The following is a 15,840-nucleotide window of genomic DNA, read 5'->3' on the forward strand; positions in this document are numbered from 1 at the left end:
GTTTGTCAAATGCGGAGACGCGGGGATTGAGTTTAGGTAGGGACGCGACGTGAGCTACTGGAAGACAGATTGATACTGAGATAAACGAGGGACAGATACAGACCAGACACAGCTCACGTAGCATTCAACAAAAAATTAGGAAAGGAAAGAAAGGAGGGAATAATGAGAAATTGTAGATGTATCGTTAAAGAAAGGCAAGCTACTGAGAGCACAGGCCTCCCGATCAACAAATCTATAAGTTGACGCTGGAGACATTCCACGCTGCAGTTTTTTATGAAGTTGATGGATCCTGATGGATAATATTGACCGCTTTTTTCTATTTCTCGTGATTATTCTTAATCCATATATACATCACATGGTATATACATGGCAATCTATAATCAACATATACAGTGTACAGCAGAAAACCGTCTAAACAGAGTATCCAGCCGAGTTAAGCTGTCTCGGCTCACCAGCCGCATCAAATGTACCATTAGGCAAGACGCGGATGAGTTGAGCAGTGCTCTGACCGGGAGCAACCCAAGTGACATTGTGTCCTCGAGCCGCCATAAAGGCCACCGTATCGTTGTTATAAGCGTACTCGAAGCTGACCTGATTGGGCACCAGTTGATCATGCAAGCGAGGCTGGGCCAAAGATTGGGCAGCCGAGAGGCCTTGATCGATGGAGTGGATGATGTTCTGCACGGTGGCAGTGATGATGCGGCTGCCTCCTGCGGATCCGGCAATCAAGAAAAGACTGCCATCAGGGCGAGTGACTATCGCGGGTGTGATGGAAGAAAGGGGACGTTTCCCGGGTCGCACATAGTTTGCGACAGATGGGATATATCCAAACTGGTTTGATGAGCCGGGGATGGAAAAGTCTATATAGGATTAGCCGAGTTCATTCTTTTAATCGTTGGTTTTTGAATTACCGTTCATCTCGTCGTTCATAATAATGCCAGTTTCTGGGACCATGACATGACTGCCGAACAAGAGGTTGATTGTTGTAATGACTGAGATTGCGAGACCGGTGTGGTCTGCGGCGGCGATGTGAGAAGTTCCAGGTCTGAGGTGTGATGTTAGTCAACAGTCAGAGCATCATATGCGAAGTGTGGAACGTACGTATCCAGGCTTTCAATTCCAGCCGGGTCATAAGCAGACACATTCTGGGTTCGAACATCCGAAATTCTTGACCTAATATCGTCGATCGTAGACTGGTCAAGCATCTCCGTTTCGTATTCGGCCATACCATCAACAAACAAGGGATCGCCCAATTTAGATCTCTGCATATTTTGTTAGTGACATGCAACCGCTCAAGAGAGGAAAACAAGACAGCCTACCTCTCCATATCCAAATCGCATCGCCTCATCCATCCGATGAGTGCTCAAGTGAACATCCTCTTCAGTCGCGAAGAAATCCTTATATGTCCCCAGAATCTTCAGGATACTCATAGCGACAATACCACTAGACGGGGCAGAGGTACTGGTAACCTTATACCCACGGTAGTCAATCTGTGAGATATTCCGAATAGCAACAGTATAATTGCTCAAATCATCCAGCGTCATTGTCCCATTCTCACTCTGCAACGCATTGATCATAGTCTCGGCAATAGATCCTGTGTAAAATGCATCCGGACCACGCTCTGCAATCGCCTCGAGAGTATCCGCATACCTGCGACGAGTAATTGTATCACCGAGTCCGAGTCTGGTTCCATTTGGAGCGAAGTCAATTGCCCATGTCGGGTTTTTGGATAAGAAGTCTTCTCCATTGCCGACGGCGGACTTCATATATTTGACCAGGTCTGCTGTAACGGGGAATCCTTCGCGAGCAGTGCGGATAGCGGGTTGCAGGACTGTCGACCACGGAAGGGAACCGTATTTCTTGTGGAGGTACTCGAGGCCTCGGACTTCACCTGGTACTCCACTAATAGAGTTGTTAGCGTCACTCATATTCACACTCAGACTTGTGTTCTTACCTGGCTAGTCCGCCATATATAGACGCGTCCTCATTATTTTTATACATGTCCTCAAAAGCCGCCGCCGGAGCTGTCTCTCGGAAATCGATAAACTCATAGGTGCCATTTGGTGACTTCACGAGCATGAAACCACCTCCGCCAATTCCACTATGGTACATTCCTGCAGCCGTTAGCTATGCCTTTCTGCGAACGGCTATTTGGCTGTCCTGACTCACCAATAACGCCGATACAGAACTCAGTTGCAACCAACTGCCAAATTTATCAGTAATAGTCCACCGGGTCCACATTGGCTCTCGGCCCGAATACACCCACAGCATCAGCAGCATTTCCTCCCATCTTCAGAATATCAGTTCCATGCTCCGAACATATTGAGCTCTCGCTAGCAACAGCTCCCAGCTTCCCAGGAGCGATATGGCCATGGGATCCATGATCTTGTTCGGAAAACTCCAATGGAGATGTGGATGCTCTAGGTAAATGCGTTACAACCAAAAGCAGCGACAGAATCGCCAAAAGGCCAAGTCTCATCGGCTGCAGCATGGTTTCAAGGACCTTCGACCGATTTCTCCGCTGAATGGGATGCTGCGCAATATTTATTGTTGCAGACGTGGCTGGCGAGACCAGCAAAGGCTACGACGACATATTATAAATATATAAGTTTCTTTGAGAGTGAGGGGAACCGCAGCTTCGAGAGGGGAAAAGTGAGTTATTTACCTGTTTCTCCACATCTTGCCCGCTGATCTCCCAGGGGTGTTGCATGTCAGTCTCGGAGGATATCCTGATTTGTTCAAGCGCTTTCGTGTTGAATCGGCGATTGTTCCAAATCAAGCTGCTAATACAAGAGCTACAGGATCAAAGGAGTGAACATTTGATTAAATCGGCACGACCTTCTATAAAGTTTGGCGGTCAAGGGGCGATATCTACTCAACGTGACCCCGCCGATAAGGGACGCTAGAGCCTCAGATGGTCAACTCGTTTGATAGTTAATAACTTAATACCCAACGCCGTGTCACCTCTTATCTTTGCTTAAATTCTACATACTATCGCGCTTGCTTCCGGCATATGGAATATAATCGGCTTCTCCGGGGTTTTTTTTGTCGGTTTTCACCTTTACTAACTCGCGGAATGGAACATTCAATGTTCCCCGTAATCCTCGAAACAGATAGGGAAGTTACATTGGTAAAACTATTAATCATCGCCCTGGGCCGCCTTTCCAATCCACGCGATAGTATCATTCCACTCCTGAGGAATCTCGTCCAGCGGTTCCAAAGTGGCCATGACCAGCCGACGGCCCCAGTCACGCACGTACCAACGATTACACATAAGACCCATAGCGAGACCATAATGAAGAAATAAAATGCGAGCCATCCACTCGCCGTTTTGAAGTAGTGAGCAAAATTCGTCGCTGAGGAACAGGGGCCATGCAATAACACCGCCCTGCGCTCCAATTTTTGGCCATGGCTCGATGGCCTGATACAGAAGCTGCCATGTGCCTCGATAGGTATCTTTTTTCGAGTCTTCTTTCGTATCAATGGTGGATAGTAGTTGGTTGAGCGATGCGACAAGGTTTCTGGTATGAGTGTCAGCTACTTACTCCCCACAGTCTGCGTACGCTTGAAACATACCCGTGAAGACGGAAGAGTTTCTTGTTATCTTCTTCAGGGGCACTGCCACTGTGCTGCGTTAGTTTGAATGATTCACCGAGCAAACTCATGAAAAGAACGTCATACTGGGAATGTTCTCCGGCCTCAAGACTTTCCTGTGTTTCAGGTACACACAACCACCCTTCCAGCTGGCTATCACCTCCAGCTTCGTGAATTCGGGAGAAGATCATAGCTGGCCCAGATATCAAGTTTCGAACTTCGAGCACCACCGAGACAGGATCCGGTGGTTGACTGTCGATGGATATGGCTTTGAGTCCCATGGCGAGGATAAGAATAAAGATGGAAGCCACGAACGCTGGCTCATAATCTGGCGGAGAGAGGTCTGAAATAACTTTACCCAATCCAGAGCATGCTTGGCCCTGGTAGTTTAGGGCAGTATCCAGCCATGAAGCTCGGTTCTCATCTTCCACAGAAGCAAGATGTAAAGCCGAGAGTGCAAGAAGGCTGTCGAGGAGGTATGGGAATGAAGATGCCATGCGAGGGATGCTCATTGACAGGTGGTAAGCGGAGAGACCATCCTGAGATAGAGTGTGATATGTTGACGTGAGATATTGATGAAACAACCTTGTCTCCAGCATACGTGTTGGCAACGGGCGATCCACCGCCGGCGTTGTAACATAGCTATCTGTTCCATCTGGGGCAACGGATGGTTGAGGACTGTCCCCGTCACTGCTGGACGGGGGATAGCTGCACTCCAGTTTGCGCTTTCTGCACAAAGTGCATTTTGGAACGCGTTCATCGCACTGTAGATGATGTCAGACTTGAGACTCAGTGGATAGACAACAGGGCCAGATATCAAAGGATACAGTTGCGTTATAGCGGGCAGTTGTGGGACTAGTTGACATTGGAGAGCAAGTCCATTGCTGGAACCGACCTTAACATGCCTCCTTTTACATTCCAAGCACCCCTTCCTGGATTTTGTGTGACTCCGACGCAATGGCATTGATGGCTGCCATTCAGAGGGCCAAAGGTAATCCGAATATCGAACTGATGAAGAAAAGCCAGGCCAAACCCACGCTGCCGACCTCGGCCCTTTTCTCTGGGGGATCTGCCTACATATGATCTCGTGTGATTGGCGCGGAGAGCCTCGACGCTTATGTAACAAGTGCGCTAACCCAATCCGGAAAAAGACCAAAAGAGCAAAGAACAACACAGAGGAAAATGTCGGGAGAAACTGCCTGGGGGAAGATCTCATTGGGACTGAGCTGGCACTAATTATCAGGTTTGTCTCCAGGTTGGAGAAGGCTGCTTACTTGAAACTAGATCGCCGGTCCGCCTTATGGCTTCCCCTATTCGACACTCAAAACCCCAAATTTTGGAGTTACTTGCAAAGACCCAATTTTTCTCTTATGTAAAGAAGTATTGGATCTGTATACTAGCTTACTAGTCGAAATTAAGTAGTTTGGTTGGAATTTTGCCTTAATCTGTGGGGAAACCGTTGGTTCCAATCTTCTGACCAAGCTTTATTCCGACGACTACAGACAAGCTCGGCCAATAAAGGCAAACTGTTATACCCAATCGAACCAATGGAAGAAGGCTAATAGACAGTGCTGATGAACCAAGGTTAAATTTGTACGGGTTGGTGTAAAAATATCCAAATTTTCGGTCAGCATTACGAACTATAATTGCTACGTGAAGTTTGAGCCTGTTAGTCGATAGAATTTGAGATCTATCAAAACTCCTTCCTAACGCCCGTCATTTCCCCCTTTTCATCTGATGCCTTAACAATATGCCACAGGTATTAGAAGCACAGGCTAACACGACAGCCCAAGGGATCGCAATTGCACTTATTGTCCTTGATGGCCTGTTGGGTTCTGCGCTCTTCATACTTTTTGCTAGTCTGATGCTTCGCCAAAACAAAGTAAATCGGAGGCTTATTCCACTATGGTCAATCATATGTGGGCTCTGAGCATTGTCATTGTGAGTTGTGTCCTCTTCCGTCAATTCAATTTCAACCCACACCTGGGCAAAAATCTCAACGCTGACTTCTCTGGTGCCTCCGACAGGTATTACATATTCTTCACGGCGCAATCTGCAGGGACTCGAGAAACTGCTGTAAGCGTATTTGGAGCTGAATACGTCCGTTTTGGGACAGCATGTTACGTGGTCGCTGTGGTTTTCGAAAACATTGCCTGTGATCTCGCTTTTTGCGTATTGTATGACCTCACTCATCTCAACTTGAATCTTGGCGCCGATAGGAAAAGCAAACGCGCGCCTGCCAAATTGCGGATCTTACACTGGATATGCTTGGGGTTTCTTGTTGCCATTTCCTTCGGTGATTTCCTCACCTATATCCTAGGGACCAACCAGTCGAAAATGGGGTACACTGCAGCTTGTGCATCTGGGCACCAGAGTAGACCTCATTTCTCCGGAATTTGCCACGAAATTATACAAATAATTCGGTCCACACACTGGAGTCGGCTCGGAGAAGCGCGGAGATGAGCACGAATAGCGGGGAATTATAGTGGGGAGTTCGAACCTGCCCACTTATAAAACGAAATGGCATAGCCCAGTTTGTTTCTGAGTATCAAGCGTTTGCTGTTCAAAATGGCCGGAGTACCCAATATGTTTACCAACTATATCGCCTATTTGGAGCCTAGTGGCCCCCGCATCGGCCATCTCGACTTTGACACCTCGATCATCACTCCACTGTCCTTCAAATCCGGCACACCATTGACCAATCTCTATCAAGTCATCACGGCTGGCGAAAAGGGAATCACGGCCTCCGGAACACAACCTTTGCCTCTTTCGAGTGTGAAGCATCTGCCTCCAATTTCAGGGCGGGACATTCTCGCTGTTGGGAAGAACTACGTGGAACATGCGCGCGAGTTTAACTCCTCGGGCTACGATGCTAGCGACAAGGTTGACCAGCCGACACACCCCGTAATTTTCACGAAGCGTGCGACCTCTATCATCGGTCCTGAAGACCCTATTTTGCTCCATTCAAATTTCACCAGTACAGCCGACTATGAGGGGGAGATCGGGGTCATCGTTGGCAAGTCGGGCTTCCACATCTCGGAGCAAAACGCGTTGGACCACGTCTGGGGTTATACTATTGTGAATGACATGACTGCACGAGAGCGACAGCGCGACCACAAGCAATTTTTCCTCGGCAAATCACCCGATACTTTCTGCCCGATTGGCCCTGTCGCTGTGCCTAAGGAAAGCCTTCCAGAGAACCTGACAATACAGACTTTTGTCAACCAAGAAAAGCGTCAAGAGGCCACTCTCGGTGATTTGATCTTCAGCATACCTAAGCTTATTGCTACCATCAGCGCCGGCCAGACATTACAAGTCGGCGACGTTATCGCTACTGGTACTCCTGCGGGCGTTGGCTTCGGTTTTAGACCCATGAAGTTCCTGCAAACCGGAGATGAGATCAGCATATCCGTGACAGGTCTGGGAACCTTGAAGAATACGATTGCGGCTTCCGATGCGGTCAACACCACCTCCGAGCGCGCTGAATCCCACATCCCCATTGCGAACCAGAAGGCGCCCGCCAACTCGGGATTAGCCAACATCAACGGCAAGAACCTTTTCTACCAACAACTGGGTGTTGGAGATGGCCCTCCGATCTTCTTCATCCATGGACTGGGCGGATCCACCAATTACTTTTATCCCCTTGTTGCAAAGCTGCAGTCGACTCATTCCTTGCATCTTCTAGACCTGGAAGGACATGGCCTTTCCCCAACATCAGCGCTCAGTACCATCTCCATAGCCTCCTTTGCGCAGGATTTATACCACATGTCACAAGTTGCTGAAGTCAGCCAAGGCGCGACCGTAATCGCCCATTCAATGGGCTCTCTCGTGGCACTCAAACTTGCTCTGGAATATCCAGCCCTTGTGTCCAAGCTTATTCTGATGGGCCCTCCCCCAAGTCCGCTTCCCGAGACAGGAAGCCAAGGCTTCTACGCTCGAGCTGCTTTGGTCCGAAGGCAGGGGATGTTGGGGGTTGTGGATGCAATCGTTCAAGCCGGACTCTCAACCTACGTTCAGCAGACTAACCCCTTAGCTGTCGCTGCAGTGCGTATTTCACTTTTAAGTCAGGATGCTGAAGGATATGCGAAGGCTTGCGCGGCACTTGCTAGATCTGCCGGTGAGACGTTGGACGTCAAGAGCCTCCGTATTCCTGTTTCCTTTGTTACTGGCGAAGACGATGAAGTCAGCTCGCCAGCTCTCTGTCAAAAGTACTCAGAGGCTACGGGAGGTGGACATGTTGAGGTGCTCAGGAATGTTGGGCATTGGCATCTGTTTGAGGATGTAGATCAAACTGTAAAGGCGGTTTTGGCGCAGATTTAGGAGCCGTATTTCTTTTCTTTTTCGTTTTGGGAAACGGAAGGGCTTTGCATGTCCCTTCCATAGATTATAGAGCAAAAAGAAGCTTTTGTGCAAGCCCCACGGAAAAATCATAAATGCATAATCAATACCCCGCAAAAGTAGGCGCGGGAAGTGCCGAAAAGGACGAGAAATCCGCCGGCATTTCTGAATAGCCTTGTATATTAAAAGGGAATTATACATTCCATAGGGACCAATGTAGCACAGTGCTCCAGATCCAGACTAATGAGATGAATGATTTCTATTACGTGGAATCTACCAAGATATCTGAAAGGGCCATCGAAATTATTCAATTAAGTTCAACGTAACTTATACGCTGCCTTTTATGTAAATCTGTAGAAAATAACTATTTCCTGCAAATCAAAGCGCCAAATCCATGCTCTCTCAACTCATTGAATCGGTCCCCCAATCAAAACTCCACCTGGAACCGCTTACTAGTTCTTATGCGCTCACCATACAGCCAAAAAATGACAGGTAGCCCGCAAAGTGCCAATGCAATAAATCCAAGTAGCGAGTTTCCCCACCCAAGTCCAAGTGCTTGGTACATTTTAGGACCGGCGAGGGGGAGCATTGCGCCGGCCAGTGAGCGGAAAACCGTATTAGCAGCCATGGCGGAGGCAGCGTAGATCGTGAATGCGTCTACCAAGTAGGTACTGACAGTCATCTGGAAGCAAGATTATCAGTCAGCGACTCAGCAGAAAAGAAACCCCTGGAGTGAAGGCAACATACGAAGGAAACCAGCATGCCGACACCAAGTAACGAAGTCCCAATAATGGGCACAATCCAGTGGGCATGATAATACGCCGACCAGCCATACATAAACAGTGAAGCCGGGATAAACAGGGATCCGGGAATCATTGGTGGAAGACGGTATTCCGGTTTCCTGACTCCGTTCTTGGCAGATAGATAATTTAGTAGACGGTCAGAGGTGGCTCCTAGAATCGCGAGTCCCAAGATTGACCCAATGCCAATACCGAGGTATGAGAGGCCGACTATGCCCTGGGAAAAGCCGTAGTTCTCTTCGAAGACTGGAGTGATGGTTGTGAATAGCAGATATAGATATCCGTATATCACGCCAACGTAGAGGGAGAGGAGGAATACAATTGGGGAGAGGAAGAGCATTTTGGTTGGGCGGACGATTGAGAAGAGGAATAGGTCTCGTGGTGTGCGGCCGCTGTCAAGGGCTGAGCGTAGGTTCATGTTTCCTGTTTCTTTCTGGAGTTTCTTTGTTTTTCGGGCTAGGAGCGTTGGTGCGTAAGACTCGCGGATGGTGAATATTGAGGTGAATGAGATGGCGCCGCTCTAGAGATGAAGTCAATATCAACTATCCTCCGTTTCTTTTGTGTCAATTATCGCTGTCTCAACTTACAGCCATAGCCAAAACCCAGAAAGTCCACCTCCAACCCTTAGCCTGCGACAAGAATGCTCCAGCTTCATGAATTTAGCAATCTATTCCCAGTAGGACTCCTCCTCTTAGTAGAGAAATCAAACATACCAATAGGTCCAATAACAGGCCCAATCAAAGGCCCAATAGCCCAAGCTGCCATAGCAGCACCCCTCTTCTCCTGCGGAAAAATATCGGCAATAGATCCAGCACCAATAGTCAGCGGACAACTACCAGCAAACCCAGCGAAGAACCGGAACACAACGAGGCTGCCAATATCCGGCGCAACGGCGCAAGCAATCGTCCAAATCACATAGAGAATATTGCAGCCATGATAGAGGTATTGTCGACCGTACATCTCTGACAGAGGTGCCAGTAGCAGAGGCCCGAAACAATATCCAAGTAGGTATACAGAGACAACGAAGGATGAGAGCTCGGTGCTGGTTACTCCGAAGTCTTTGACTAGTCGTGGGACGCCGGGTGCGAACATAGAAGAGCCGAGAGGCCTATTGGGCGTATATTTAGCAGGTATATACGATCTGAATTGGAGGGTGCCGTACGTGAGTAGGGTGATCAGGGCAATTGAACATGTAGCTCCGAGTTTCCTTTTTGATGTCCAGTTGAGTGGGTTCTCAGGATCGTCTGGTCCATCCCAGGTGACAATGTTCGGGTCGACATCTGCTTTCTCTTCGTTGTTGGGTTGTGCGGGACCACTCTCGAGATCGGAGTCTCGTTTTGTTTGGTCGAGTACGATATCCTTTTCATCGTCTGTTCGGTGAATTTCCCGAGAACTCGCTCTTGGCGTCGATCCTTCGACGGAGGGGGTGTCTGCCCGACATATTTAGATTTTGCGTTTGTTTGCTTTTGCGCTGATCCTTGTGCCCAGACACGGATGTTTGATATTCTGGAAGAAAGACTTACTCGCCCCGCTCATGACGCAGGAAGCGTCGCTGTCACGATAATCGAATTCGATCGACACTTTACAAACTGTTCTTCTGCTTCACTTGGTCTGCTTTTGGTATCGGGCACTTAACATATGCTTAGATCTAGTCTGGCGGACAGGGAGATGTTGAATCTTCACATAACAGAAGAAAAGTAAGGGAGGCGGAGAATTATATAAGAAGAGGGGGATTAAAAATCGAAAGCAAAGGAATCCTCAAATTGAACTGCGTTAGCTTCGGAGTTTAGCCCGAACGCCGGTGCATGCATAATTCCGGCGTATTCATGGGATAATTTTGCCCGGGACCTATGATTTTCAGCCTAACGGGGTGTCCACTAGGTCTCTTTGCTATTAAAGTACATTTAGAGGATAGACAAGGATATTGTTGGTAAGCTACAGTCTCATATCATCCAATACACAATACTTAATCAATATGAGACCACCAGTTCTCTACCGGTACACATAAAGGGGCGGGGGAGAACAACATGCTCGATCCCGGTTAGGGGGCTCGTTCTCAGAGGCCCGAGCCTCGCACAATTTTAATGCCATGAGATAGGTTGTTTTTGATGATATCGTCTAACGACTCAGAGATCACCCTTTTGACATGTACAGATGTCTTTTCTAGTCTCCATAATCTCCATAAATGTGGAGAGAGCTAAGGCGGTCCTTATCCCCGCAACCGGCATTTGGCTAACGGCAGGTTCCGGTGCGAGAGTATACAAGCTGCATAACAATAATGACGTCCAAACCTCGTGGCTACCTAGTTACCTCTTGGCCCTGCGGGTAAGACAGCCAATGCCACAATTTCAAGCCTCAAACTTTCTTATTTCCGTGTGATTGGCGGGGTGGTTTGATCTCGGCACAGAAATGCCGAGGCTGTGTTTTGCTGGTGCTTTGAGCTAGGATTACAGGCTTGGAGCCAGTATTCCAAACACGATCTCCGAATGTTTCGGCATTGTTCTAGAATGTTGTATGATGCGATAATCAGACGACAACTCATATACCATTACAACCCCGAAAGAGAAGCGCCATGGCTATCATTACAACCACTAAACGCATCATTCGTAAACTTGTCAAAAACACCCAAATCTAAGTCCAAGTCCAAGTCCCGGATCTCATTCCACGTCGATGGATCATGGCTAAACTCCTGTCCAGCTGTCGTAGTCGCAGTCTCCAAGCTCCGAGCAATACTCACCAACGGATGAGCAGGTTGATCGATCACCGGTGATAAACGGAGTACCTGGACCAGTCGATGGAGATAACCGGGGATATCCTCGTCGTGCATATCACACGCCAGGGGTGTCTGATGACGCGACACCCTCACCAAGCCGACGCAAGCAAATGCGACCATCGTTCCAATGCATGGTGGGAGCATCTCTAGCCATGGACTTTTGTTGTTGTCGTCCACGTCCACTATACAGCGGATTATTGCAAAAGCGCTTCGTATCGCGCCGTTTACGAAGGTATTCACGTTTGTATCAGATTCAGTAGGAACTTTTGTGTCGTGCGACTGTGACTGCGACCCTCGGAAAACGTGCGAAAAGAGGTATAATTTCGCAGAATAATAATGAAGATCGAAGACGCGACGCGAGAATCCTGTCGGCGAATTCGTGAAGGACAGCATACCGAGCCACTTCTCGCGCCATCGATCATAGGCAATATTGAACCGAGCGAGCTCATCCGGTCGTTGTGCAACAACGTGACATTCGATATCCTCGCCGAACAGGTCGAAGACACGGCTGCTGATGGACCACAATTCCACCAGGCTGATCATCGTCAGGTCAGACGGGGTGTTGAAGTAGCTCTGTAGGAAATTGCGTGGTCGTCGTAGTGATTGGAAATCTCGTGTTAGGGGCGGTCGACCGTGGATGAGGGAGCAGTGATGGTCGCATATATAGACGAGCCAGTAGAGTCTGGTGCGGTTGTAACAGGCTCCTTTTGTATGTGGTATTTTAGTGATGCATCTGTGTAGATCTAGTTCGGTGGCTATGCGGACGGCCTTTTGTGTATGCGCATTAGAAGTGGACATCAGTATCTGGGATTGTGGGGTACTCACCTAGACTATTCAGCGCGGTGGATACTTCGTTGAGCCATAGAGCTCCAATGCACAGAGCGCGGATATCGTCGAATGAGTGATTATTTGAGAACGTTATCGATGCTTAACGGCTGCTGCCATAGAGCGGCATTCCCAGCAGTAATTCTAGGAGGCTGGTTCGTGCTTTGAATGATGGACTGCTCGAGTCTGCTCATCCGGCCTTCCATTTTCTCCTTCCATCTAATAACCTCCATTAGAATATCCAGATATAAGGAGATATCGGGAGCACATACGAAACATCATTTTCCAATAGCATCTGCAGACTCTATTGACAGTACATGCCAGCCCACGAGATTTGCAGCGATTGCAAGGGGGTTTATCGTTATTCATATGCCATTTTATCTGAGATAGTTAGCCAAGGACTCTGCATATTGCAATAATTGAATGGTTCTCACCTTCAGCTTGCGGCACAGAACACATGCCGTGATCTTTCGCGAGATGACAGGAATCTTCCGGTCCCCAAATGAGTCACGCAGACTCATTGCTGCGGAGGGTGACATGATTGATGCAATTCAGCAGAAGATGCAATCAGAGGTAGAAGCAGGACAGAGGCAAAATCGAACTTGAGGCCCTACCGCGGTCTTCTTGCCGTCGCCTCGTGGCGAGGACTGGCCAATCAGATGTATTCAGATTGGAGTGAGAAGTGATATACCTATTCAAAGGCTTACTCTGCTTGTGAATGAGAAACGGTCATTGCTTTAAGTGTCTTAGAATAATAAGATCTAATTTTGGATATATATCATGGTATCATCCACGCTCAATGAAATAGTTACAACAGAGGTAGTCAAAGTAGGTCATTTCTCTGCGCGGCAGAGAACGAACCATACTCTGACCAATATAAAGAGACATGACTTTCCGACCCATGCGGGTATACTGTGCAATGGAAAGCCAGCCTAAAAGATCATTCGACCCTTGTTCTGCTTCACATTGACATTGTAGTTCTTCCAAACCATGATGCAAGGGAAGGCTAGAACTAGAATGCAAGTCGATGCAATGCAGTTCATGCGCTGGGCATAGCCCCAGGTATACGCAACGGCAGTATGGAGGGTTGAACCCCAGGGGTAGGTTGTCTGAACATCGATACCATCGAAGTAGATTTGAGTGGCGTTGCCCTTCAAGTTGTCAGGCAATTGGGAAGCGAGAGTATCGACAAAGACGTTGTTATAGATGGCAGCACCGACGGCCAAACCGATCGCACCGCCAATGTTGGAGAACAGTCCAATCAGGGCCAGCATCATCGGGGTGCCCTCACGACCACCTGCCACCATGACAGCCATGTCTTCGCCAATCACCAGGGTACCTCCGGCGAAGGCAATGAAGATCTGGCACATGACGACGTAGCCGATACCGTGCTCTGAGCCTCGGAAGTAGATCATCAGACCAGATCCGAGGATCATGAGGGGTGCACCAAAGAACAGGCAGATGTACTTGAAACGAGCAGTCGCCCAGATGATAGCTCCGATGATGGGAGAGAAGAAGCAGGAGCCGACATTGTAGATCTGGAGCATATATCCTGCTTGGACTGCTGGGATGTTATAGGACATCAGGATAAAGTTGTAGAAGTACTGATCCCAAAGTTCGAAGCTGAAGAAGAGCACGGCGGCTAGAAGGCATGCGCCGAGAATTGTTGGACGCTTGATCAACTCATAGCGGATGAAGTGTGTTCGTGCACACCATTTCTCCCATGCAGCGAAGACAAAGAACATGCAGAATCCGATCACGATGAGAGCGATGAAGCTCGCGCTTGAATACTGGGAGCGTCCATACTGTGCCAGACTGAATGGCAGGAGGAACAAGACCCAGGCAATCATCAGTAGGAGAGCACCAACAACTATATATTAAACGTCAGCATCGATAATCGAAATGTGTTGCGAGGGTCCATACCATCAAACTCATGGAAGTAATGCAGGACGGACTGCATGGTAGTGCGACCACTGGGCTGGCGATGGAAGATGCCCTGCTTCCTTGCTTTCTTTTCATAAAACTTGAACACCACAGCCAGAGGCAAAAATACGAACGGCATCACAATGCAGAAAATACCATATCCCCACCGCCATCCGTACTTGACGTAGATCGAGTTTGCCGCTAGTGAACCAGTGAACGCAGTAACGATGAAAGGCGTCTGGATGAAGCCGAAAGCGAAAGCTCGGTTCCTCAGACCGGAGGTATCCGCAATAAAGATATCCAGGATCAGGTAGATGCAGTAGTACCCAATCCAGTAAAGCACGTACCCCGCTGCATATCCATTGGGGCCATTGCAGGCGGTTAAAATAATCATGCCGAGAAGATAGATACCCGTTGACACGACCAGAGCCTCTGCACGACCCCACAGATTTAGAGTCTTACCCATCGGCAGCTTGAGAATGCCACCGACGATATTCGCCAGGATGTATGCTGTTGAAACCTGCGGTGCGGATTTGAAGCTTCCCATAACATAGTTAATCAAGAAGGTACTTATCGCCGAGTGGAACGCCAACATGAAAAAGCAGATCCAGATCCTGTAAATTGATCATCGTCAGATATCGTCGGTATGCCACGGAGACTTGATCCAACTCACCAAGCATAGATGCCGACCAACGCCGACCAGCTCCAGACGAGAGCCGCCGCCTCAGCCTTCTGCTGACCCAACTCCGCCCCCTCTGTGACCTGATCCGGGTGACGTACCAGCTCCTTTTCATCGTCGTTCACATCGCCTGTGTGGAAGCCGCCGGAGTTGGGTGGTGATTCGGTATCGGATTGCGACGCTTCTTGGCCGGCATCGAGGCCTGATTTCTCATGTGATCGATACGATTCGTCTTCGACTATCGTCCTGGCGATGGCACCGCCTTCATCGCGACCTCGAACTGTCTCGAGGACGCCCATTCTTCTGCAATCCCGTGAACCGAGTACGAGATGCTCAACCCGAATGCGATCCTCAGTTCGGATGCTGTGTGAGATTGGAGGGTATAGTGGGATGGAGGAAGAAGAAGAAGGAAGCATTGAGGGGCCCCAATGATCTGGAGGCCCGGGAGCTCACAGAAATTCCCGCAGCGCAACCCCAATTTTTTTCCTCGAAACGGAGGCTCCGAAAGATCAGATAATCTCAGAGCAGAAGACCCATAATTAGACCACAAAACCAATCAGAGGCCGTCGTGGCGGGAAGTGATCGCTCATTCGCCTCTTTGGCGGACCCACTCCGCAACCCTGATTGGCCACTGTCAGAACAGGTATAGCGGCCCCACCCATCCCAGAGTTGCAGTTTCGCTTTGGTGACCCTGGCCCGTTTGCGTCAACCTCAATATCACAGTGTTCACAGTGTGTTCTTCTACTTGCAAGTCATGGTGGCATCATTTGTCTCACTCCATTTCCCACTTACTACCCGGGCGCGGGGCTAGAACCTACCCCTTACGTCTCCACGCGGCACCCGTGCAACGGGACAAAAACAGCAGAGATGACATAGATCCTTTCAGCCAAGCAATCATAGCGAATCAT

General features: G+C 48.8%; 7 protein-coding genes across 7 annotated transcripts; 1 reads left to right on the forward strand and 6 right to left on the reverse strand.

Moving 5' to 3' along the window:
* Positions 1 to 411: 411 nt before the first annotated feature.
* Positions 412 to 2,290, reverse strand: PENARI_c009G10880 (gamma-glutamyltransferase; the record flags this gene model as incomplete). The annotated part of the gene is made up of 7 exons (XM_022632033.1): positions 412 to 860; positions 912 to 1,045; positions 1,102 to 1,262; positions 1,320 to 1,902; positions 1,955 to 2,114; positions 2,170 to 2,203; positions 2,267 to 2,290. 7 exons carry the CDS (start codon positions 2,288 to 2,290, stop codon positions 412 to 414), a joined length of 1,545 nt encoding a protein of 514 aa, XP_022488192.1.
* An 849-nt stretch (positions 2,291 to 3,139) lies between these two features.
* PENARI_c009G04101 (uncharacterized protein) lies at positions 3,140 to 4,497 on the reverse strand (the record flags this gene model as incomplete). The annotated part of the gene is made up of 5 exons (XM_022631825.1): positions 3,140 to 3,521; positions 3,577 to 3,624; positions 3,682 to 4,133; positions 4,196 to 4,358; positions 4,490 to 4,497. The coding sequence occupies 5 exons, from the start codon at positions 4,495 to 4,497 to the stop codon at positions 3,140 to 3,142; spliced, it is 1,053 nt and encodes a 350-aa protein (XP_022488310.1).
* A 1,665-nt stretch (positions 4,498 to 6,162) lies between these two features.
* Positions 6,163 to 7,914, forward strand: PENARI_c009G09710 (bifunctional fumarylacetoacetate hydrolase/alpha/beta hydrolase family protein; the record flags this gene model as incomplete). The annotated part of the gene is made up of 1 exon (XM_022631999.1): positions 6,163 to 7,914. One exon carries the CDS (start codon positions 6,163 to 6,165, stop codon positions 7,912 to 7,914), a length of 1,752 nt encoding a protein of 583 aa, XP_022488435.1.
* Positions 7,915 to 8,359: 445 nt separating this feature from the next.
* PENARI_c009G08169 (MFS transporter) lies at positions 8,360 to 10,268 on the reverse strand (the record flags this gene model as incomplete). The annotated part of the gene is made up of 6 exons (XM_022631948.1): positions 8,360 to 8,614; positions 8,680 to 9,252; positions 9,320 to 9,381; positions 9,446 to 9,840; positions 9,895 to 10,162; positions 10,256 to 10,268. The coding sequence occupies 6 exons, from the start codon at positions 10,266 to 10,268 to the stop codon at positions 8,360 to 8,362; spliced, it is 1,566 nt and encodes a 521-aa protein (XP_022488297.1).
* Positions 10,269 to 11,280: 1,012 nt separating this feature from the next.
* Positions 11,281 to 12,303, reverse strand: PENARI_c009G01242 (fungal specific transcription factor domain-containing protein; the record flags this gene model as incomplete). The annotated part of the gene is made up of 1 exon (XM_022631738.1): positions 11,281 to 12,303. The coding sequence occupies one exon, from the start codon at positions 12,301 to 12,303 to the stop codon at positions 11,281 to 11,283; it is 1,023 nt and encodes a 340-aa protein (XP_022488221.1).
* A 107-nt stretch (positions 12,304 to 12,410) lies between these two features.
* PENARI_c009G05918 (uncharacterized protein) lies at positions 12,411 to 12,869 on the reverse strand (the record flags this gene model as incomplete). Its single annotated transcript, XM_022631877.1, has 3 exons — positions 12,411 to 12,549; positions 12,603 to 12,634; positions 12,765 to 12,869. 3 exons carry the CDS (start codon positions 12,867 to 12,869, stop codon positions 12,411 to 12,413), a joined length of 276 nt encoding a protein of 91 aa, XP_022488378.1.
* A 393-nt stretch (positions 12,870 to 13,262) lies between these two features.
* Positions 13,263 to 15,231, reverse strand: sit2 (putative siderochrome-iron transporter; the record flags this gene model as incomplete). The annotated part of the gene is made up of 3 exons (XM_022632047.1): positions 13,263 to 14,200; positions 14,254 to 14,867; positions 14,927 to 15,231. The coding sequence occupies 3 exons, from the start codon at positions 15,229 to 15,231 to the stop codon at positions 13,263 to 13,265; spliced, it is 1,857 nt and encodes a 618-aa protein (XP_022488220.1).
* Between the last annotated feature and the right edge of the window lie 609 nt (positions 15,232 to 15,840).

The sequence above is a fragment of the Penicillium arizonense genome (assembly GCF_001773325.1).
Source record: "Penicillium arizonense strain CBS 141311 chromosome Unknown PENARI_contig009, whole genome shotgun sequence".
Classification (NCBI taxonomy): domain Eukaryota; kingdom Fungi; phylum Ascomycota; class Eurotiomycetes; order Eurotiales; family Aspergillaceae; genus Penicillium; species Penicillium arizonense.